The sequence below is a fragment of the Pelobates fuscus genome, chromosome 1, assembly GCF_036172605.1.
Source record: "Pelobates fuscus isolate aPelFus1 chromosome 1, aPelFus1.pri, whole genome shotgun sequence".
NCBI lineage: Eukaryota > Metazoa > Chordata > Amphibia > Anura > Pelobatidae > Pelobates > Pelobates fuscus.
Window position 1 is genome coordinate 27968257 of NC_086317.1, and position 24596 is coordinate 27992852.

The following is a 24596-nucleotide window of genomic DNA, read 5'->3' on the forward strand; positions in this document are numbered from 1 at the left end:
TCTTTGCGGTCATTCTAGGCTTATTCAAAATTATTATTTGAGGCTAGTTTACGTTTGCTCTTCAAAACAGTAAAATAAGAAGACATAAAAATAAAAAATAACGTTTTTCATGTTCGGTTCTGTAATTTGTATCTTTGACACAAATAGCCATATGAATGTTACCTAAAATATTCATGTTCCTCAAAGAAAGACGTCTCCATTTTCAAAGCCTCCTGGAGAGTGAGTTTGTCTTGTATTTCCTGCTGTCCGCGACATTTGACAATCATGTAACCCTTTTTCAGGACATACGTTTGGTTTAGCACTACATTGACTACGTCCTGTTCTGTGCCTTTGTCAACCAAGTCAGGCTTTGTTAATATTCCTGTAAAAATATTCAGATAGAAGAATTATTGAGAGTGATATATTTACGATAGCTGCTACGACAAGCTTCATCACAATTCAAAATATCTTATCTCTCTCCCCAGATGTCACTTTGTTGGAACTAAACTAAGAGATTCACCATAGACAGACCTGCATTGGTGATGTAGGTACAGCAAAGCCTCTGCACAAAAGGGACCTGCTGTCAGGATCGGGTCAGGGATCCAACACGCAGAGTACAAAGAGTAGCAGATACGTATACCGGTCCTTAGAATGGCCGGACTTAACGTAAAACTACAATAGAATGGTCAGAGACAAGCCGAGGTCGAGGGAACGAGAAGACAGGTAAGCGAGAGACAAGCCGGGTCAAGGATAACAGAAGGACAGGAGAGTAAATACCAAAACCGGGTCAGAACCAAAAGGCAAGAGAATATCAGAGCACTGTATGACTAGGCAGACTAGAACCACGACAGGGCAATGAGTAAATGAGATAGCCACTGTTAAGTATGCTGGTTAGGGAGAGAAGACACGCCTCCGGCGAGTCCTGATTCGTCTCCACAGATTTGAGTGACAGGGCGTTCCGGGTTGGCGTCATGACGTCGGCCTCTGGGCCTCCTGCTATAAAAGGAAGTGGCTCCCTCGCGGCCGGCGTTTGCAAGACCGGGTGAACCGCGAGGAACCGAGGAGACATGCCGTCCGGACGGATAAACTTCTAAGTCTCTACCTCTCTTAGAGGTAGAGGCTTCAGGTACCCTGACAGTACCCCCCCTCTCAGATACGCCCACCGGGCGGAAGGAGCCGGGGCGAGATGGAAAGCGGGAGTGAAATGCCCTGCGAAGGTGAGGAGCATGAACATCCTCTTGTGGTACCCAACTCCTCTCCTCAGGACCATAACCCTTCCAGTTAACCAAATATTGTACTCTCCCCCGGGAGACACGAGAATCAATAATGGAGTTAACCTCATACTCCTCCTGACCCTCCACCTGAACAGGGCGCGGAGGGGCGATTGTGGAGGAGAATCTGTTACAGATTAGAGGTTTCAGCAATGACACGTGAAAGGAGTTCGGGATGCGTAAAGCGGCTGGGAGAGCTAGACGATACGCCACTGGATTAATTCGAGTCAAGATCCTGTAGGGACCAATATAACGAGGAGCGAATTTCATGGAAGGAACTTTAAGGCGAATATTCCTAGTACTCAACCAAACTCTATCGCCTGGAACAAAATTCGGAGCCGCCCTTCTACGTTTGTCAGCATGTTTCTTAACCAGCATAGAATTGTGTAGAAGAATCTGTCGAGTCTGATCCCACAACTTCCTCAAATTGGCCACATGGACATCAACCGACGGCACTCCTTGGGAAGGAGAAACCGAGGGAAGAATAGATGGATGAAAGCCATAGTTCATGAAGAAGGGGCTTGAATGCGTAGAGTCACAAACGAGATTGTTGTGCGCAAACTCCGCCCAAGGAATCAAACCGACCCAATCGTCCTGGTGTTCGGAAACAAAACAACGTAGGTATTGCTCAATTTTCTGGTTGGTACGCTCGGCAGCTCCGTTAGACTGAGGATGATAGGCGGACGAAAAATTCAATTTGATGCCTAATTGAGAACAGAATGATCTCCAAAAACGTGAAACAAATTGGGAGCCTCTATCAGAAGTGATCTCCGAAGGAATCCCATGCAAACGAAAAATCTCCTTAGCAAAGATCTCCGCCAATTCAGGAAAAGTCGGGAGTTTAGGCAAAGGTACGAAATGTGCCATCTTGGTAAACCTATCGACTACGGTGAGGATAACAGTGTGCCTTTTAGAAACAGGCAAATCCACAATAAAGTCCATTGCCACACAGGACCAAGGTTTGTCAGGAATTACCAGAGGTTGTAGAAGACCACAAGGAAGCGAATGCGGTAGTTTAGTTCTAGTACAGACCTCACAAACTCCGATAAAATCCTTAATATCCTTCCGTAATGAAGGCCACCAGAAATCCTTGGAGATCAAAGAATACGTCTTGCGAACCCCCGGATGACCAGCCACCTTACTCTCGTGAAGACATTGTAAGAGCTCCAATTGGAGTTCAGGAGGAACGAAATGTTTGGAAGCCGGAGTCAGTCTAGGTGCCAGATGCTGCAAGCTCCTTATCTGATCAAGTAGCGGAGAATGGACTTTGAGAGTAGTGTTAGCGATAATGTTACACTTAGGTACTATAGAGGACAAAACCGGCTCAGACACGGCAGCAGGTTCATATTGGCGAGACAAGGCATCGGCTTTAGAATTCTTAGAACCTGGCCTATATGTGAGTACGTAGTTGAAGTGAGTGAGGAATATGGACCAACGCGCCTGTCTAGATGATAGTCGTTTAGCCTCTCCAATATAGGATAAGTTTTTATGATCTGTCAAAATAGTAACAGGATGCAAAGTACCCTCCAATAAATGTCTCCACTCCTTTAAGGCCATTATAACCGCTAGTAGTTCCCTGTCACCAATGTCATATCTGCTTTCAGTACCCGACAATTTTTTGGAAAAGTATCCACAAGGGTGTAATGGTTTATCTACACCCAACCTTTGGGACAGGACGGCACCTATACCTGTCTCAGAAGCGTCAACTTCGAGTAGGAAAGGTAGTGTAGTATCAGGGTGAACTAAAATTGGTGCGGAAGCAAACAGCTCCTTGAGCGTCTTAAAAGCCAGAAGTGCTTCAGTAGACCAATTCTTAGTATCAGCCCCTTGTTTGGTCATATTGGTGATGGGAGCAATGATAGAGGAGTATCCCTTAATAAAACGTCTGTAGTAATTGGAGAAACCAATAAATCTCTGGATAGCCTTGAGACCCTTGGGTAAAGGCCAATCTAATATGGATTGGAGCTTCTCCGGATCCATTTCAAACCCCTCTCCAGAAATCACGTAACCAAGAAAGGTAGTTTGGGATTGGTCAAAGCTGCATTTCTCTAATTTGCAGTACAAGCCATGCTGAAGAAGTTTGTGTAAAACCCTTCTGACTTGTCCGTGGTGAGTTTCAATATCCCTGGAATGTATAAGTATATCATCAAGGTATACAATCACACAGTCATCTTGAAACTCCCTAAGAACCTCATTAATAAGGTCCTGAAATACCGCCGGGGCATTGCAGAGGCCAAAAGGCATTACAGTATACTCATAGTGCCCATATCGAGTATTGAATGCAGTTTTCCACTCGTCTCCGTCGTGAATTCTCACCAAATTATAAGCACCTCTAAGGTCTAACTTAGTGAAAATCTTAGAATTTTTTAATCGATCAAAAAGCTCGGTGATCAAGGGAATGGGATATACGTTTCTAATGGTTATCTTGTTAAGCCCTCGGTAGTCAATGCAAGGTCTTAAAGAACCATCCTTCTTTTTAACAAAAAAAAATCCAGCCCCAGCAGGAGAGGAGGATCTTCTAATGAAGCCCTTGTCTAGGTTTTCACGAATATACTCCTCTAGAACTAAGTTCTCATTCGTAGACAAAGGGTATACATGACCCCTGGGGGGCATAGTACCAGAAAGTAAATTAATTTTGCAATCAAAAGGCCTATGTGGCGGTAAGGTATCAGCCTTTCCTTTGTCAAATACTGCCTTTAAATCTTGATACAAGGACGGTATCTGTACTTTGGTAGAGTCGGTAGCATTATTAAGTGCGTTGACACTACAGAGAGGTGACACTTTCTTTAAACAATTCTCTTGACAATCCTGACCCCACGAAACTATTTCCCCTGATCTCCAATCTATAAAGGGGTTATGTCTCTTAAGCCAGGAGTATCCCAGGACTATGGGAACAGAAGGAGATGAAATGAGTAGTAGGGATATTTCCTCCTTGTGTAGAATACCAGTAGTTAAGTTAAGAGGTGTGGTCTCCCGGAAGATCACAGGCTCAACTAAAGGTCTACCATCAATGGCCTCAACAGCCAAGGGTGTCTTCCTTAACTGGGATGGGATAGCGTGTTTGGTGAGAAACTTTTGGTCGATAAAATTCTCAGCAGCGCCGGAATCTATCAATGCCATAGTCTCTAAGGTTCCCTTCTCCCAAGTTAAAGAGACCGGTAATAGGAGTCTATGTTCTTTGTAGTTATGAGTAGAGGACAAAATCGAAACACCCAAGGTCTGTCCTCTAGAGAAACTTAGGTGCGAGCGTTTCCCGGACGACTGGGACAGCTCAAACGTACATGACCTCTGACTCCACAATACATACATAGTCCCTCCCTTCTCCTGTACTGTCTCTCCTCCTCTGACAGACGAGTAAGACCTAACTGCATAGGTTCTGAAACCTGTGGAGTCTGGGTTTCAGAAATTTGAAATGATGGTGCTAGTCTAAAGGAAGATTTACCGGTTCTATCTCGAGTATTCTGCCTCTCCCTTAGACGTTCGTCAATACGAGAGATAAAGGAAATTAAGTCTTCCAGGTTCTCGGGAAGCTCTCTTGTCGCTACCTCATCAAGTATTACATCGGATAATCCATTTAAAAATACGTCTATATAAGCCTGTTCATTCCATTTTACCTCTGCCGCCAAAGACCTGAACTCTAGTGCGTAATCCACAAGTGTTTGGTTGTCTTGTCTAAGGCGCAACAGTAATCTGGCTGCATTGACCCTCCTGCCAGGGGGATCAAAAGTTCTTTTAAAAGCAGCTACAAAGGCATTATAGTTATAGACTAATGGATTATCATTCTCCCACAACGGATTAGCCCATCTCAGAGCTTTCTCAATGAGTAAGGTAATAATAAATCCCACTTTTGCCCTATCCGTAGGGTAGGAGCGGGGCTGTAGCTCGAAATGGATACTGATCTGGTTCAAAAACCCCCGACACCTCTCAGGAGAACCAGCATAACGTACAGGTGGGGTAACTCGGGAAGAAGCACCTACATTAGCTACCTCTAGTCCTGAACCCACAGAAGAAGCAGACGTATTACGCATCTCCTCAGGTGGATTAATAGGACGTGATAGTAGCGCCTGTAGTGCTAGAGCCATCTGATCCATCCTATGATCCATGGCGTCAAACCTAGGATCAGGAGAACCAAGCTGACAATTTGTACCTGCAGGATCCATGGCCCTGTCGTAATGTCAGGATCGGGTCAGGGATCCAACACGCAGAGTACAAAGAGTAGCAGATACGTATACCGGTCCTTAGAATGGCCGGACTTAACGTAAAACTACAATAGAATGGTCAGAGACAAGCCGAGGTCGAGGGAACGAGAAGACAGGTAAGCGAGAGACAAGCCGGGTCAAGGATAACAGAAGGACAGGAGAGTAAATACCAAAACCGGGTCAGAACCAAAAGGCAAGAGAATATCAGAGCACTGTATGACTAGGCAGACTAGAACCACGACAGGGCAATGAGTAAATGAGATAGCCACTGTTAAGTATGCTGGTTAGGGAGAGAAGACACGCCTCCGGCGAGTCCTGATTCGTCTCCACAGATTTGAGTGACAGGGCGTTCCGGGTTGGCGTCATGACGTCGGCCTCTGGGCCTCCTGCTATAAAAGGAAGTGGCTCCCTCGCGGCCGGCGTTTGAAAGACCGGGTGAACCGCGAGGAACCGAGGAGACATGCCGTCCGGACGGATAAACTTCTAAGTCTCTACCTCTCTTAGAGGTAGAGGCTTCAGGTACCCTGACACCTGCCAATGTTGCTCCAATCATTTCGTAGTAAATGGAGAAGCTAGCAAATGTTTACATTTCACTTTAAATGGACCTTTTGGGGCACAAGCCTGGGTAGCTGCAGAACGTTTAACATTCTATAGACACAGGTGGTACAGAGATAGTAACTTTTCTGTACGAGGTGCAAAATGAGCCCATATCTCATGGACACTCCACTGCCCAGATATAAAATAAATATAAATCCACTGTTTAGTATGTATAAATGAAAATGTGCATACATTTAATAATTTAGTTTTATTTTTTTCATTGCAAAACCTGTAGTTCTCTAGTCTGCAGCCTTTGCAGGCCCTCCCCTTCTTACCCCGCCCAGACTTTCCGTGGCTGTCCAATCACAGACTCCCAATGCAGCTCAATGAGAAGTATTTGCAAGGCAGGTGCACTGGGCATTTGCTGCCTCTTGAATTCAGTGCAAGTAAGCTGACAGAACCAGGAAGTAACAGCACCTGTTGTCTGCTTGAACGTTGAGGGGGAGGGGGATGTAACTAAGTAAATTCATGAAAGTGTCAAAACTCTTCACACATAAAGCTTTTCAGGAGGCTAAATGACTTAAGGGGTCTGGAGTGTCCATTTATGTCCATCAGTAAGTTATTATAATTTAATACTGCTTTTCTGCCAGATTTTGCATAATTCATTACATTTGATTGTGGATTTTAAATAAACAATATTTGGATATAACCCCTATATTGTCCTTGCACATGGATTGCAAAGTCTGTGACTCTATGGTACAGAGAAAATGCACTTGTCTCTAAACACGTGAAGTGGAAGGAAGAAGGATCTAGAGGAGGGTCCCTTGTAGTTTTAAACACACCTAAAAAGTATTTTATACAGGATAAGGGTTTAGATGCCAACAGTACAGACTGTCCATTTTTCCTTGAAAGTATTGCTTTATTATCTTTGTTAGGAAAATTAGTTTAAAAGACCATTAAATTCACATAGGCCACTTCAGCTCAATAGAGGGGCCTGGGTGCAGTGGGTCCTGTCCCATTAGCCCTGCAGTGTAAAGTGTTGCCGTTTTGGTGGGAGGGTGCTGAATATATATACAGTTGCAAGAAAAAGTATGGTCATAAAATGTGATCTGATCATCATCTAAGTCACAACAATAGACAATCACAGTCTGCTGAAACTAATAACACACAAAGAATGAAATGTTGCCATGTTTTTATTGAACACACCATGTAAACCTTCACAGTGCAGGTGGAAAAAGTATGTGAACCCCTAGACTAATGACATCTCCAAGAGCTAATTGGAGTGAGATGTCAGCCAACTGGAGTCCAATCAATGAGATGAGATTGGAGGTGTTGGTTACAGCTGCCCTGCCCTATAAAAAACACACACCAGTTCTGGGTTTGCTTTTCACAAGAAGCATTGCCTGATGTGAATGAAGCCTCGCACAAAAGAGCTCTCAGAAGACCTACGATTAAGAATTGTTGACTTGCATAAAGCTGGAAAGGGTTATAAAAGTATCCCCAAAAGCATTGCTGTTCATCAGTCCACAGTAAGACAAATTGTCTATAAATGGAGAAAGTTCAGCACTGCTGCTACTCTCCCTAGGAGTGGCTGTCCTGTAAAGATGACTGCAAGAGCACAGCGCAGACTACTCAATGAGGTGAAGAAGAATGCTAGAGTGTCAGCTAAAGACTTACAAAAGTCACTGGCAAATGCTAACATCCCTGTTCGCGAATCTACAATATGTAAAACACTAAACAAGAATGGATCTCATGGGAGGATACCACAGAGGAAGCCACTGCTGTCCAAACAAAACATTGCTGCATGTTTACAGTTTGCACAAGAACATGTTCCACAGCAGTACTGGCAAAATATTCTGTGGACAGATGAAAGCAAAGTTGAGTTGTTTGGAAGAAACACACAACACTATGTGTGGCGAAAGAAGCACAGCACACCAACATCAAAACCTCATCCGAACTGTGAAGTATCGTGGTGGGGGCATCATGGTTTGGGGCTGCTTTACTGCGTCAGGGCCTGGACGGATTGCTATTATCGAAGGAAAAATGAATTCCCAAGTTTGTCAAGACATTTTGCAGGAGAACTTAAGGCCATCTGTCTACCAGCTGAAGCTCAACAGAAGATGGGTGTTGCAACAGGACAATGACCCAAAGCATACAAGTAAATCAACAACAGAATGGCTTAAACAGAAGAAAATACGCCTTCTGAAATGGCCCAGTCAGAGTCCTGACCTCAACCCAATTGAGATGCTGTGGCATGACCTCAAGAAAGCGATTCACACCAGACATCCCAAGAATATTGCTGAACTGAAACAGTTCTGTAAAGAGGAATGGTCAAGAATTACTCCTGACGTTGTGCACGTCTGATCTGCAACTACAGGAAATGTTTGGTTGAAGTTATTGCTGCCAAAGGAGGTTGAACCAGTTATTAAATCCAAGGGTTGACATACTTTTTCCACCTGCACTGTGAATGTTTACATGGTGTGTTCAATAAAAACATGGCAACATTTCATTCTTTGTGTGTTATTAGTTTATGCAGACTGTGATTGTCTATTGTTGTGACTTAGATGATGATGATCAGATCACATTTTATGACCAATTTGTGCAGAAATCCATATCATTCCAAAGGGTTCACATACTTTTTCTTGCAACTGTACATAGAGACACTAAGGCATTATAAATACAGGTTCATATTCCCAATGCGTTAGTGTTACTTTAAATGGTACATATTGATGTCAATTCTTGAAGACCTGTTTCTAATCAGCAATATCTGTACAGAGGCATATACATTCCTCTAATGACCATTACGTGTTAAGGAAATTGTAGGCAGAAGTGAAGCCATCATATGAAATCAAGCTGCAATTGCTGTTTTTGTGGAGGAATGCAGACATATCACATGAATTTACTCTAAATAGTCCATAAATGTGCACTCCTTTATAGAAATGTATGTACACTAAACACAATCTTTGTTGCAGATAGGAATTATCAGGAAATAAACGTATTGCTGTTCATATATCGAGAAATATGTGTTCTTACCTAATGTTCTCTCACCACTGGGATCCACTTCTCGAGCCATCTCAAGAGCTTCATTTGTTGCGATATCAACATTACAGGGGACCACGACCAAAGCTATTGTCTGCTGTCTTTTGATGTACTTGGTGATCATATTCTTGATCTACAATTAAAAAAAAAAAGTAAAATATTCATGGGTGCAATTGATAACATTTTTATAGTGTAGCAGTTCTAGAACAAAGTGATGTGTGTGTGTTTGCATATTTGTCATTAAAATAAAAGGATATAGTTACAAAACATCCAATACTACATTAGTTTGTATCCACAATTATCATCAATATTCAGCAAAGACACTTCTTAGAAGGTTGCGGATACAGAGAATATACTACCTTAAAATAATCTCCAGATTTAAAACACGGGTAACAACGAGTTGTAGTAAATCCATGGTCACTTTAAAAAGTCATTGTCACTTCAACTGAGAAGTGTCATTAGACCATTAGAAAGCTTTGGCCATTAGACCACCTGGCACTGGCCCCTGTATGGCTTGCCATTGTGAGAGGTGCCAAGGACCCCTCCAATTGTTCTTGTACCATCACCCCTCACACTTTGCCTCCTCATTACTGACTCGTTTTAAAATGTAAGTAAGGATTTTGGGAACAAAAACCTCATACACATGATGTATATAAACTAAATCAAGTTAGACTACGGAAATATCTGCTGAGTAAAAATGGAGGGTACACATGAGTTTTAAAAACAAAGGTCACAAATGTCACAGTTATAAAATCTAATTATTACTTGCAAAAACACTACATACAGTGTTATTGTTGCTCTGCCCAGACCAAAAAGCTGTCAAAAAGCATCCATCCTGTTCTACCACATGATGATAACGGAAATCAGACCATAAGCCATACACTGTAGGCCAGCATAGGTTTACTGTGTGATGTGTGTAAATGAAGGAGTTGCATTAGTTGAGCTGGTGTGAATTTTGCAAGCAGAGAGGACCTGGGGGGTCCTTGAAACATTCTTTATGCAAAGAGCAATAAAATGCTATGGTGCTTTGATTGCACTTTTTAATAAAACATTTTGACAGATAACCTTCTCAATTAAGGATGCCCTAAGATTAGGCTACTAGCCCATCATGGCCTGCCACCTGGTCATATCCAGTACCTAGATTCCATCTCCCGCTCTCCCTGCTTTAGATTCTCAGAATGATGGTTGACATGTTAGTACACCACAGTTTCCATTGATCCAACAATATCAGCATGCCATCTTCAGATATGTTCATTTTAAAATGCAAATCTCTAATCACCTTATGTGATCTTGGCTGGGACATATTTGGTAATAACTGAAATTCAAGCCAAACCTCTGATTGATGTCTAGCTTTTGCCATATGGCTGTCTTTAGTGATCAAGGAAGTATCATAAAAGTGAGGTGAACGAAAGTTCTATTGCAATTGGGATTGGGATAAAAATAAAACCAGGGTGAGGAACAACCGACCTATGAAAATGTGAAAAGGGATAGGCACTAGACACACAATTAGATGCAATCAGTATAAGAATCTGAGAACTGACAAAGAATGTAGAGAGGACATAGAGAATGGTATCTGCACACAAGAAGCTGTAGTCAATCAAAGTATGAGAAAATATAGATGGAACGAAGTACAGAAAACTTGGGAAAAGATGGAAACAAGATAAAAAATAACAATTAAAGGAAAATGTAGCATAAGAATTTAGAGAAAGAAAAACATCATATGGATTAAACAGGAAGTAAAAATATGTGTAGCAAGAAAAGAATGTATGAATGGGAAGAAGTGTGAATAATGACAACATTTTGTGCTGTTTTAATAGGGCGTGGAATGAGCTTTACGTAAAAGGGTAAGTAGAGTGACATAGCCTGTGTCCTGAGTTAAAATCAATAATAAGATCATGAAATATGGCACATATGTACTACATTGTATTATATTTATTGTAGCTGATAATTTGTAAATAAGAAATGGTAACTACAATATTTTTGAAAATGTATATTACTTACTTACTAGTGTACTAAATAAAGGTTTACATAAAGTGCAGGATATACCTGTTTTCCAATATCTTTAGGCTGATTAGGCAAGGCGATCCTTGCGATGCCAGGGAGATCGATCAGTGTTAAATCGGGAACATTCGGAGAGACAACTTCCAGTCTTATTAGGTCATCACTGACGCCATTACCAGCACCCGCCATGCAGTCCTGGGCTAAATACAATAAATTAAAACAAATGTTCAAAATGATGATCTGTCAATAAATGTTGATGACATTTAAATTTGAATCTCCCTTATAATTGGAAGGACTTTTAAAAAAAAATGTCTTCTGAGTTTGAGTGTTTTTTTTATTTTTTAAACATTTTTTGATGTTTTGTAGAGCATGTTATACAGTGTGCTGAAAGGTCTATCTAGACCATATGATGTGCTGACTCTTTATGAATAAATTATAGCAACCCAGATAAAAGCCAGTCATAGGCAGCAATATTGCTATATAAGCAGAGAAGGGGTACACCCTAACACCCTAAAATTCTATGACTTGGTTGGTTGTTCTCTCGGTCTGGCTTTTAATCGGTGTCATGTTTTAGAACTGGATAATAAAAAATAGGAACCTTTTTTGACTTCATCTTCCACTTCTGTTGAACTTGAAAGAGGTTTCTCATGATCCCCATAACGAATTGTACCACTCCAGTCTGAGCCTTCTCCTGATTTCTTTAACCTCAGTTCCAGGGGGCAACGAGTAACAATACCTTTGAGAAAAAAAAAGAAATAATGAGAAATACCAATAGTTTCTGTTGCCAGCACTTACATCGTGGCTGTAAAGGAAAATAAAAAAAAGTGCATCATAGTTGAGAAGTACAAGTAGTACTAGTAGTAAGGGTAGTAGCTCGCAACCTGTGAGTTATTGGTAAATTACTTCTTTACCAAGTTTGACATCAGTATGAGTAGCTCCAAAACAAGCCTCATGTTAAAGGAACACTATAGGTCAGGAACACAAACATGTATTCCTGACCCTACAGTGTTAAAACTACCATCTGTCACCACCCCCCCCCCCCCCCCTTACCTCCCTAAATATAGCAAACTCTTACTTGTATTCAAGTCTGGAGCTGCTGCCTCTGTCCCTGATCTGCCTGCTTGACTGACATCTTTAGAAGTGATTCTGTGAGCAAATTAAATGCGTTCCCATAGGATTGGCTGAGACTGTCACGGACGCAGATCAGGGGCACAGCCAGCACAAGTCAAACACAGTCCTGGCCAATCAGCATCTCCTCATAGAGATTAATTAAATCAATGTATCTCTATGAGGAAAGTTCAGTGTCTGCATGCAGAGGGTGGAGACACTGAATGGGAGTCACACTGTGCAGCACAGCCCCAGAAAGCACCTCTAGTAGCCATCTAAGGAGTGGCCAGTGGAGTGCATTTTCTCTGAAAAGACCGTGTTTACTGCAAAAAGCATGACAATAATGATTCTACTCATCAGAACAAATACAATAAGCTGTAGTTGTTCTGGTGACTATAGTGTCCCTTTAAGTACACCCATTGTTGCTTATGGAAATTTTAGCTTTTAATCAACTTTTATAAATTATTGTATCCTGTCTGAACTTCACGTGGATTGTCTTTACAGTAACTTACCAAACTATCTTGTTAACAATGTTGGTGGCTGTAATGTGAACCCATCATGCCTCTCTCAACAGTCCCCATCTGTTATACAATCTGTCACATACTCCCAACCTGTAACATAGCATCACCCAATCACATTCACTCTACTACTCATCCTATCAAACGTACCCATCATACACCTCCCCGATTACTTATCACTACCCATGTAGTTACCAATTGACCCAGTCGCATATCTGCCCACATTCAACAATCTATATTTGCAGTCAAATTCACATACCCATCCCCCAACCATTTGACTTTTTATGCACAAACAAAAAATGTTGTTCATCTGAAAAAAAATTATTTGTTCTGGGCTATTCTAAATTTGTCCAGCTGGCATTTTGGTTTGGATACATTTTGTTCATGGAGTCCTTTTGGGACAAACGTTTTGGACGAACCAAAAGAGCAAAAAAAAAATGTCCTTAGTATACGTTATATATATGTGTATGTATGTATATATGTATGTATATTTCTTAATTTATAAAATATTTTACCATGATGGATACATTGAGATTTCTCTCGTTTTCAAATATGTCCTGGGTCCACAAAACATTTCATTGATACAAAAGGATACAATATTACAAAAAATACATTATATATATATATATATATATATATATATATATATATATATATATAAATATATACATACACACACACACATATATAAATTTTACATATAACAGGTGATATTCAACCATGACAGGTGCATTCTGTGCTGAGGTATATTGACATAGATCTCTTAAAAGATTTTAGATTGAATGAAGATTTGACTGTGTCCCTGAGGTTATTCCATAATTGCGGGGCTCTATATATATTTATTTATTTATTTTACATTACAATGATAGGTACATTTTTGCACCATTTGGTACAAGCGAGAAGTAACCATCAGAAGAAAAAAAAGGAACAGTAATAATAATAAAAAAATGATGTGTTTATTTAGTTATATAAATATGAAATATATCATACATTTAGATTTTTTTTCAATGTTCCTTATTTTTTTCTTCTGTTGGTCACTTCTCACCATTAAACATTAAACATTATTTAAAAAATCAATACAATTCGTTTTTTTCTCACCTGAAATCCAGCACTAGGCAAAGCTCTAAGGACTGTATTGGATTGCAGGAAGAGAAGTTATAAAGCTGGAGGTGGTGTGGCATGATATGATTTTAACCCTGAAGTTTGTGAATAAACTGTTGTAAGTACTTGCTGCTGCCATCTTGAATCTCCCTGGACACTAAGGAAGGGAGAACGTGACTGCTGGATAGGCTAAGGGGCTGGCCAAGGGGGGTACTTTTGTAGCAACATTGGGGCTGATATAAGGGTGCCCAAGGGGCTGGGACTCACCAGATGCCGAGGAAGTTTTGAAGGAGCCTAACTTTCCCACCCGTGAAATGTATATGTTGCTGTTGGCTGGTTGTGTGCTGTCTGTTTCTTGTTTTGTCACAGCTTGCGGTATTCCTGGCCAGGGGATGAAACCGACGAATCGGCTTGGGGAGTCGCAGCCTGCCAAGAGCTGATGGCAGTCGGCAGGCTGCCCTGGACTCTTAGATTTGCGGTTCAAATGTCTGTTGGAGAGACACCCCAATAGCTGGTATTGATGGGAGTTGGGTAGGACTGTCTCTCTATTGCATGTGCTGGAAGGGAGTGACTTCCCCCAAAATCAGCACGGCTGCACAGGGGAACAGTCTAACTGACAGGGGCCTGGTCCGATGCGCATATAAAGGGTTGTGGCACCTGATCGGATCCTTTATCAGAGATGCTCATTGAATGACCTTTAGAGTGGTTGTCACTTGATAGGCCATTCAAGCTTACAGGCCCCAAGGCAGTTAAACTGGCTGCATCTCCAGCGGTATGATTAATCATGTGACCACATTTTGCTAAACTTTTGAGAACTATGGCCTCGATTTAATTTGAATCATAAATTAGCCCATTTTGTTAGAAAATATTTTTCAAAGGATTTATCTGTAACTAATTCTCATAATCGTTAATGGTAACCTTTTTGGATAAATTATTTGAAGTTTATTTTTCTAATAGAAAATAATAATTCCTGTTTTAGGTTCAGACAAATTACATTGAGGCCTATGTTTCCTTTGATGTCATTTATTATACCAATTGGGGCACATAAAAGGAGTAGGCTGAGGGGGGCATGGCTGACTAAGAAACTGAATGGACATGTTCCCGTGGAACTCTGCACAGCACCGTAATAGACAGTTTTATCCTGTATGGTTGCTGCAAGGGGAACCTATTCTATTGCCCTCCTAGATGATAAAATGGGGCGTAAACATAGATGTGCGCACCTGAGAGTCCACAAATGACAGATAGTAGATTCTCTTTCGAGAGGCCTGCACTGTGAGAGACTCCCAAGATGGCACCTGCAGCACGAGCCATGGAGGAGGACTCACAGAAGGATGCACACTTTCCTACTTCTCCCAACCAAAGTGAAGCCGACCGAGAATCTGAGTCAGATGAAGACTCAACGCCCTGAATGAAAGGGAACATAAAGAGGCTGCTCCTAGAACTATACAAGGTGTGGAAAGTAGATATCTAGGACACTCAAAAAGAAAGGGGTGTCATAACCCAGAAGAGTAAAGGAGTGTAGGAGAGAGAGAGCGAGGGATGACTGGCTCCAGGCCCCTGGGACCCATGTGGAGGGGCCTACCCAACAGGTTCAGAGACTGCAAAGGTCTGCATGGCGTCTTGGCACAGACATCTGAATGTCCGCCTAAGGGGAGTCCCATAACAGGTCCGTTGGGAGGCACTACTGCCCTACACCGAGAGGCTGCTTACCTCCATGGGCCTTATAGGAGGTGTGGACCCATCCACGCTTCGGTCAGCATTCCAAAATCGAAAGGCTGCCACAGCTCCAGCTGACACCACCAGAGACATAATTGTAGTGACCAGAAATATAGTGATTTGCTCCACGATCATGGCACGCTCCAGGGCATTGGGAAGTGTAGAATTTGAAGGCATTGTGGTGACACTATTTGAGGACATCTCCTTCGCTGTCAAACCAAATTGTCTCCGGTAACCAGGATGCTGAGAGACCGATCAGTCCAATATCTCTGGGGCTCCGATGGAGCTTTAACAGTCCCACATGGAGATAAGACTTTCACCTTTACATCAGATCAGGAACCTGAGACACTCCTGGGGAACTTGCAACTGCTAAATACCCAGCAGCAGCCATAACTAGGAAGAAAAAAGATGCAGCATGGAGGGACACAGGAGAGGGCACTTCACTGACCCCGTCCAAACCGTAAGCAGCTATGAAGTGCTCGGCAATGATAGTATAGCTCTTATACTAGGCCTCTTTGTGCTGTCCTCAATAACATTGTTCCAAATGTTTCCCTGTTCTGCTTTTCAGTTTAGTTAGGTATACTCAGTGCCGATGCAAGCATTTTTGGCACCCTAGGCAAAAACAAATTTGCCGCCCATTTGCTTCACCTAATCATGCAGACTAACACACATGCTGACTCAAGGAGACACACACTGACCATGCAAACTGACATGCACCCACTAACCCATATAGACTGATGCACACAGACTCACACACACCGACCTATGCAGACACACACAGACAGACACACTGACCCATACAGACAGACACACTGACCCATACAGACAGAGACACTGACATATATAAACATACTGACTGAAGCAGACTAACACACATTCTCTGACATACCTTACCTTCATTACTGTTCATTCCCTGTACCTGGCTGCTTTTCTCTGCGCATTTTCTCCTTTCTCTGCACATTATGCTCTCACCCACTTCTCCCCACGTACAGGGGAAGGGGCGGGAGCGAAGAATTGAAGCGCCTGCGCACTGCTGCAATGCATGCCTGGGAGGAGGGGGACCTGGCTGAGCGGACTGATCTGTATGCCGCCGGACCTGTGCTCTACCGGGTGCTAGTGAGCAACAATGTAAGTGCTTTTGAGTGCCTGGTAAAATGTACGGCGGCATACTCAAAATTATCTGACTTGTCAGGGCTGGCACCCCCCCTTAAGCAGCGCCCTAGGCAGCCTCCTAGTTTGCCTATAGGGAGCACCAGCCCTGGTATACTGAATTTGTGCTACATACTGCATAGTGCAATTACATGGCTACCCAGGTTTCTTGTACGAAAATGTTTGGGCTGCTTCGCACCAACTGTTACTTTTATTATATAAATGTTATATTATTTCTTAGTTATTGATATAAGTGTATACCCATGTGTACGAAACCAATAAAACACAAATTTAAAAAAAAGAGTCTTGCTTTTAAACTTGAGATGACTAGAAGCTACTTGATTTTGGTGGCAATGTCCTCTGAAATTAACTCGGATTTATATTTCTCATAAGTTACTGCACATCCTCCTAACTGGCCTCCCAACTCACAGACATCAAGACACATTCCACCAATTCCATTTTAATAAAGTACACATGACATAACAATAAATTAAAAATAAAAAGAGTAGGCTAAAAAGAGAAAAAACTGCAACCAGGGGTTAGTGACCCATGACTCACTCCTACCTACTCAGAACTCTAAAGTAAAAAAAACAAGTTAGTGATTACTCTTGGAGTCTTAAGTATTTTATTTCAACGATCGAGGAAGGAATCAGAACACGGTAAAACCCAGGCAATTAACGATGAGTACATTTCCACATGGACTCTAAACTGTCTTTTTTGAGTGGTCAAAAGAATTCGGAAACTATAACTAAAGTGTTTTTGAAAATTTGCTTTAAAAATATGAATTAACAGTTCAAAAAACATTAAAATGGCTTAATAGTAAGTTTAAATAAATAGTTTGCATAGCTTACACTTGATTAATAAACAGGACTTTTCCTTTGCAACCTTCCATTGATTGATTCTGAATTTATGTTTAGTCTAACCAGCATTGTCTGTATTTGTCAGTTTTACTAGTTATTTGTGTCTTCTAAAACAAACTACTTACTAAAATTGAAATGGAAATTTCCTTTTAATATGTTTATTTACATTGAGTACATTTTGTTATTTTGGGTGCACCACAGTTTGTGCATCACTCATAAAGCTGTAACAGTAGACATTGATCTACAAGAAGGGAGCAACTTACCGCTGCCTCTTGGCAGAGTGACTCCGGACAGAGCTTCAAGAACTGAGCTTTTCCCGGAGCTCTGGTCCCCAATAACAGCGATCGCTGGTAAACCCAGGTCCTTCTCCACCCCAAGAGCTCTCAGCGAGTCAATGAGGTCAATACAAGGCCGTATCTTCTCTTCATATTGGTTGCACAAAAAGTTATCCATTTCTGGGTGAAGATAAAAAAAAAAAAAAATCATGTTCCATTTTCTAGAGGACTTGATATATGCAGTTTCATAAATATTGATAAGCTCTCTCAAATTAACGGAGCACAGTTTTCAAACAGTTTGACTTTAAATGGTAGAAAGTCAATTGTACTATATAAATTCAATTGGAGCTTCTGTATAGTTTTTAGAAGACATCCCTGCTAAAGTTTGCTTGAGCCTGGTAGGTTTGACTGTAAGCTCCCATAAAATGGTCATTCAAATCTCTGTTTCTATCACTGTTTCATCAAGAAAGCAAATATTATAGGTTTTCCCACAGATATCACCTTAACATACTGGATTTTGTGATTTAAGAGTTCCTAAGTTTCATTTACTGTTTGTTTTTGCAATTCTACTTTTTATATTGTTATGTCCTATTTTTATATATATATATATATATACACACACATACACATACATATATACATAAATTTTTTTTATTTTTTTGCATAAAGCACAGATTAACCATTTCAATTTGTGAGAGCGGGAGTCAAATTAAACTAAATCATGCATGCGTATCTTTGAAGTGTCAATATGCCATCTTTCCTTGAATTGTCATCTTATTTAGGGGATATTTTTAGGCTAAACTAAGATGCCTAATAGAAAGTTTTGGTGATTGCAGCAGAGCTAGTAAAAACATAGAGAGGAATTAAATAGTTAAAGAAAGACACTGTAGGGGGCGGAGCCTGACCACTGGCCGGATGAGACATGCTTTGCCTGAGCTCCCGCGTCTGAGCGGCTAAACTGAAACTAAACCCGAGCCACAAAAGGGCACAGACCCACAATGGTTACCAAACCACTCACAAGCCGGTGCAGATCACGATGGTACCACTTTCGACCCGACACGGCATCAGAGTTGCCAGATGAAGGTTTGAGGCCTACCCGAGCTTGAGCTGGGGCGAGACGGCCGCTCCCCCAGGTCTCCGATCGGTGTATCACTGTCCCCCTCCCCCTATGGACCAGTGGGGGTTATCCCGGTCCCCACGGGTGACAACCCAGGGCTGCGGCACGGCTCCAGCACCAGCCTTACAGCGCAGTGCAAGCGGGGCAGCTCATCACAAGATGGCCGACGCCTTCCAGACATGTGCACGCCTAAAGGGCGAGAGGGCGCCCTCACTGCGAACTGAGCAGGCACTCTACGACTGCCTCCAGGATAAACCTGCAGAATCCACAATGAAACCAGCGGCACTGGCAGCGACAAGTAAGCGGGACTAAGAGGGCGGGCGGAGAGCAGATCCCCCCTGGGCAATCCCTATAAAACAAGCTCCCAGTCTCTCACGAAGGTCCCACCTGGGCTGAAGACCACAAGGGGAACAGCCCCAGAGCATCGGTCACAAAAGCAGATGACCCAACGCCTTAGAGAGAGTCACCCCATCGGGACAAGCTGCGGCCCCCCACAAGGGCAGAACTTGGCCTTCCATGAGAGATCCCTAGTTCAAGACCAGAGGATGCAGGCCTTCATGACTGCCCAGGGCACTGGGGGGGAACCCACATGAACTCTGCCATCTAAACGCACTATGCAACCTAAGCCTACCACCAAGCAGAGGGGTCGGCTGACCCGGGACTTGATCCCCAACCTGAAGTGCCATAATTTAACCACACCTGTCCTTGAGCACCACTATACACCTGCCATACCACACCAAACACACCTGACTAACTGGCACCCTTTCACTGCTCAACTCGACGACAGGCAGCGCACAGCAGGCATAGGCTACTACATACACTGGCATACTTGCAACCATCAGCTCTGAAAACACCCACACACGAGCACCACCTGAGCCTATAACAGACACAGGGACTGGCACCATTCATCGACACTCTGAGCCCTGGAGCCTGGAACCCGTGGAAATCTCAGCCTCCAGACCAAACAAAAACACTCACACAATCACACAGCGAGCTTACCAACATGCATCTTTAACCTGTAACCCTAAGCAACATGACACAGATGCTTTTTGAACATCTCGTATAATTATAAAAAAAAAATGTGCAAGTTTTTCATATTGCTCCTAATGTAACACAAATATATGTGCTTGAGGACTGTTGTTGGGGCACCACAAGCTTATATGTTAAAATCTATGTGCACAATAAAAATCTTAAATAAAAAAAAAAGAAAGAAAGAAAGAAAGACACTGTAGGCATCCAGACCACTTCAGCTCATTGAAGTGGTCTGGGTGCAATGTCTCATGTCCCTTAACCCTACAGTGGTAATTATTGCAGTTTCTGAGAAACTGCAATAATTACCTTTGAGGGTTAATTCGTCTCTAGTGGCTGTCCACTGGATGGACTTCCGGAATCGAAACGGACCTTTGGTCCATTATCTGACGCTGGACATCCTGACGCTCTGCATGAGCACCTACACCGTCAGATTTTCCCCATAGGAAAGCATTGAATAATGCTTTCCTATGGGGAAATCCTAATGAGAGCGTGGACATTGCCGCACATGCGCACTAGCTCTCTGGCTGACGTCAGTGGGGAAGGAGCGTGGACGGAGCCTGACCCATTGCCGAGGGACATCGGCACTGCATTCAGATCAGTGACTGAAGAGGTTTTAATCCCAGAGCAAGGATGGCACTGCAGGAGCCTATAGTGCCAGAAAAACAGTTGGTTTTTTTTCTGGCACTATAGAATCCCTATAAAGTTATTTACCCATTAATGCCTGCTCTTTGTTTGCGGTTGCAGGTTAATATGTAGTCCTACCTTTTTAACACTAATACAATTCTATAAATAAAATTTCAGAATGTTAACAGTATTACCAACAATTAATTATTGTCAACAATTAAAGCAGAGGGCAGACCAGTTGCACTGTGGAATGTACCTGCAACACCTGGCATTTAAACACTTGAGATTACTGTAACAGCCAATAAGATTCAATGAAATCACATGACACAGACAGATTGTTACGGTAAATTCCATACCTGAATGTAAGTCTCCTCTAAGGTGCTGTCACGGATCACACTCTATGCTCTGTCAGGGTAACACAATATTGTGTCTTTGGAAATATTTTATGAGGTTCTGAGCAGTTAAAATGTGTTTTATTTCAGACAGCCTTTAGAAGAAAAACATAAAAGAAAACAAAACAATGTAATCATTTGTAATGTAAATATACTGATTGTGTCATCCATTGTGAATCCATAGCATTAGGTCCATATGCAAGAGGCAGTGTTACGTCTTCTACCCTGGTATATGGTTGTAGAGCACTTAATTGTAAGTAGGTGAGCAAGTGAGAACGACTCACATATAAAGGTATAACGTGTTATAAATTAATGTTTACCCTTTTCATCAAATGTTTTTCAAGCTTCTGTGCAGACACGACTGATGTGGTTTTTTTTTTATCACTTTTGCTACACTTTTCTTCCACTGTAATTTTAAATCTTTCTATTTAAGTGGACATACTTTAAAAAAAAAAAAAAAAAAAAAATGTTTTTATTAAAGGAACACTATAGTCACCTAAATTACTTTAGCTAAATAAAGCAGTTTTAGTGTATAGATCATTCCCCTGCAATTTCACTGTTCAATTCACTGCCATTTAGGAGTTAAATCACTTTGGTTCTGTTTATGCAGCCCTAGCCACACCTCCCCTGGCTATGATTGACAGAGCTTGCATGAAAAAAAAACTGGTTTTTACTTTCAAACAGATGTAATTGACCTTAATTGATTATATCTCAATCTCTAAATTGAACTTTAATCACATACAGGAGGCTCTTGCAGGGTCTAGCAAGCTATTAACATAGCAGGGGATAAGAAAATCTTAATTAAACAGAACTTGCAATAAAGAAAGCCTAAATAGGGATCTCTTTAGAGGAAGTGTTTATGGAAGGCTGTGCAAGTCACATGCAGGGAGGTGTGACTATAGCAGGCATAGGCAGTCTTCGGCACTCCAGATGTTTTGGACTACACCTCCCATGATGCTTTGCCAAAATTATGGGTGTAAGAGCATTATGGGGGATGTAGTCCACAACATCTGGAGTGCCGAAGGTTGCCTATCCCTGGACTATAGTGTCCCTTTAAAAGACAGACAGGACTTTCTTCTGATACTATATATGTGTACTTAACACAACAGTAGTAGAGAAACAAATATAAGAAAATATTTTTTTCTTTAAATGTTTTTACAGTTTTGCTCATAATAACTTCTACACAATTAGAGCAAATAAAGAAAAATAACTGAGAATATATATTCACGTATAAGTCCTAATTGTAAAATTACACGTCTAGAATGTCAATAATTTTTTTATATGCTGAACCTTTAACGTTAAAGGGATTGTAGGCACCGAAACAGCTTTAGTTTAATGAAGCCGTTTTGGTGTATAGATCATATCCTTGCAGTCTCCCTGGTCAATTTTCTGTAATTTAGGAAGTTAATTCACTTATCTTTCTTTTTATGCAGCTCTAGCCACACTTCCCCTGGCTATTAACAGAGCAGGAGATAAGATATTTTAAACTAAACAGACTGAGCAATAAATGAAGTTTAATCATTAGATCTATCTTAACAGGAAGTGTTTAGGAAGGCTGAGCATGTTACATTCAGAGGGGTGTGACTAGGGCTGTATAAACAAAGTGATGATTTAACAAAAAGGAGAATAGAGTGGGATGGGAACACCATTCACATAAAGGGTACCTTTTAACATAAAATCCGTAGGTAAGTTTACAGCACACTAATTAATATAAAAGTATATTCACTAAATAGTGTTGCCAAATACACCCTGTGTACGGTTAGCACGTTTTATATATATATATATATATATATATATATATATATATATATGATATTTAAATGCCGATCTTCTTGAACTACTGATGTGTAACAATTATCCCTTTAAAACGAAAACGAGTCAATGTTATTTATTGAGATACCAGGCTCTTAGCAGGATAGAGAGAGGTTTCAGTTAGGGTCTATCTGAAAACTGTGCATTTAAAAATACGTCCGGGGGTTTACATCAGTAGCTCCCCATTCATAACAAAGTTAAACATTTTTATGAACCGGGAACTAGCGATTGACTTAGAGCAGCAATTGACCACTCTAGCCAATCTGCAGCACCCATGCCTGACGTCAATCTGCACTTCCTGACACTCCGTTTCAGAATACCACTGAGCGACCTGGAGATCTGGAGCTGGAGGAAGCCTTTGGGGTTAAACTATTTGAGAGTGGTTTAACCCCTAACCCCTTAAGGACACATGACATGTGTGACATGTCACGATTCCCTTTTATTCCAGAAGTTTGGTCCTTAAGGGGTTAAAGGAAAGAGGGGCTTTGACACTGTCAAAAAGGGACCAAGCATGGATGTCATTACAATTATGCCCCCCTCTTGGAAAAATTCCTGCGGACGCTCATGAGCACAACCCATAAAAAAATATATATATATAAGATACACAACCACAGGCAATGGAATGGGGGATTATTGTTGAAAAAATATCCCTTTTTAGCAAAAATCCATTTAATACATGTAACGATGCATCAACTGCTAACATGCTAACCATTCAAAAGCATCTGTGTTATTTACACATCACATTCACTAACATGGAAACCCAAGTGAGAAATATAAAGAATATATTTAACCCTTCTGTTTCCAGGAATAAAATAAGTATGAAAACTGCATTGCTGACTCTCTGGCAATAGATAAAGGGTTAACTAACACATACATATCTGTGCATCAAATATACGGATTTCTCACTTTAGGCTGTCTCTAGTAAAAAACTGCCCCAAATGAATTCCAAAACCCTTCTAAGTATATATTACGTTAATATCCCTGAAAGAGATATAAAGGAGACACACCGGTTTAACACATCACATACAGTATGGAAGAGAGAGGAGCGATATTTTGACCTCACCTGTTCTGCTCCTTCCTCTATGAATTATTCAGCTATGCCAAGGGAGAGTAAATATTCAGTCTTTTGTTTCATAATAGTGAGCTATTTCTGACGAAACGAAACTGAATATACCGGTAATCTCTAATCAAGTGGCTCCCAGTCTTGTTTAAAGCAATGTATACTTTAATGAGGCAATAAACTCCAAGGCGTTGTTTTATTTACTTTTTCACTTTATATAGCAGCTTAGAAATATCTAGACGTGTGCACTACAGAATAATTTGGTTCGTCCGAATCAATTCACCTGAATAAAAGGTGTTCGTTCAGATGGTCTGAAATTCATTCACAGGGAAACATTATGGGAGGAGCCAAAAGGGTGGGGAAAGGTACATATTAGTATTAAAATAACCACAAGATAAAGACTAAACAATATCAGATATTTTTGCAATGCCAATTGTCAGTTGTCAAACTGATATTATTAAATCAGCATTGAAAAACCATTAACAGACAGTTTGATAATTATTCATTTTTTTCCCTTTTGTAATCATGTTTTAAAGGGGCACTATAGTGTCAAGAACACAAATGTATATTCCTGACACTATAGTTCTAAAACCACCATTTAGGTGGTCAGGCCCCACTTACCACAGGTTAGAAAGGTGATTTACTTACCTTTTTCCAGTGCCAGATTGGCATCCTCGTGTCTGGCCTAACCCATGATCCACCTCCTTGACTGACATCATCAGATTTGATTATTTCAGCCAATGCAATGCTTTCCCATAGGAAAGCATTGGGAGGCTATTGTGCATGTGTGGCAAAACGCAGTGCTGC

The 24596-nt window shown here is 41.4% G+C and overlaps 1 protein-coding gene across 1 annotated transcript in view; it reads right to left on the reverse strand.

Annotated features, from left to right (window-relative positions):
• The window catches only part of LOC134602290 (interferon-induced GTP-binding protein Mx3-like), a 74147-nt gene extending 56217 nt beyond the window's left edge, over nucleotides 1–17930 (reverse strand). Inside the window, exons 1-5 of the mRNA XM_063447040.1 lie at nucleotides 17741–17930; nucleotides 11625–11762; nucleotides 11072–11226; nucleotides 9020–9158; nucleotides 163–361 (exon numbers count right to left, since the gene is read on the reverse strand). Coding sequence (XP_063303110.1) covers nucleotides 163–361; nucleotides 9020–9158; nucleotides 11072–11226; nucleotides 11625–11762; nucleotides 17741–17930 — 821 coding nt within the window. The remainder of the gene's footprint in view (nucleotides 1–162; nucleotides 362–9019; nucleotides 9159–11071; nucleotides 11227–11624; nucleotides 11763–17740) is intronic.
• Nucleotides 17931–24596: the final 6666 nt, after the last annotated feature.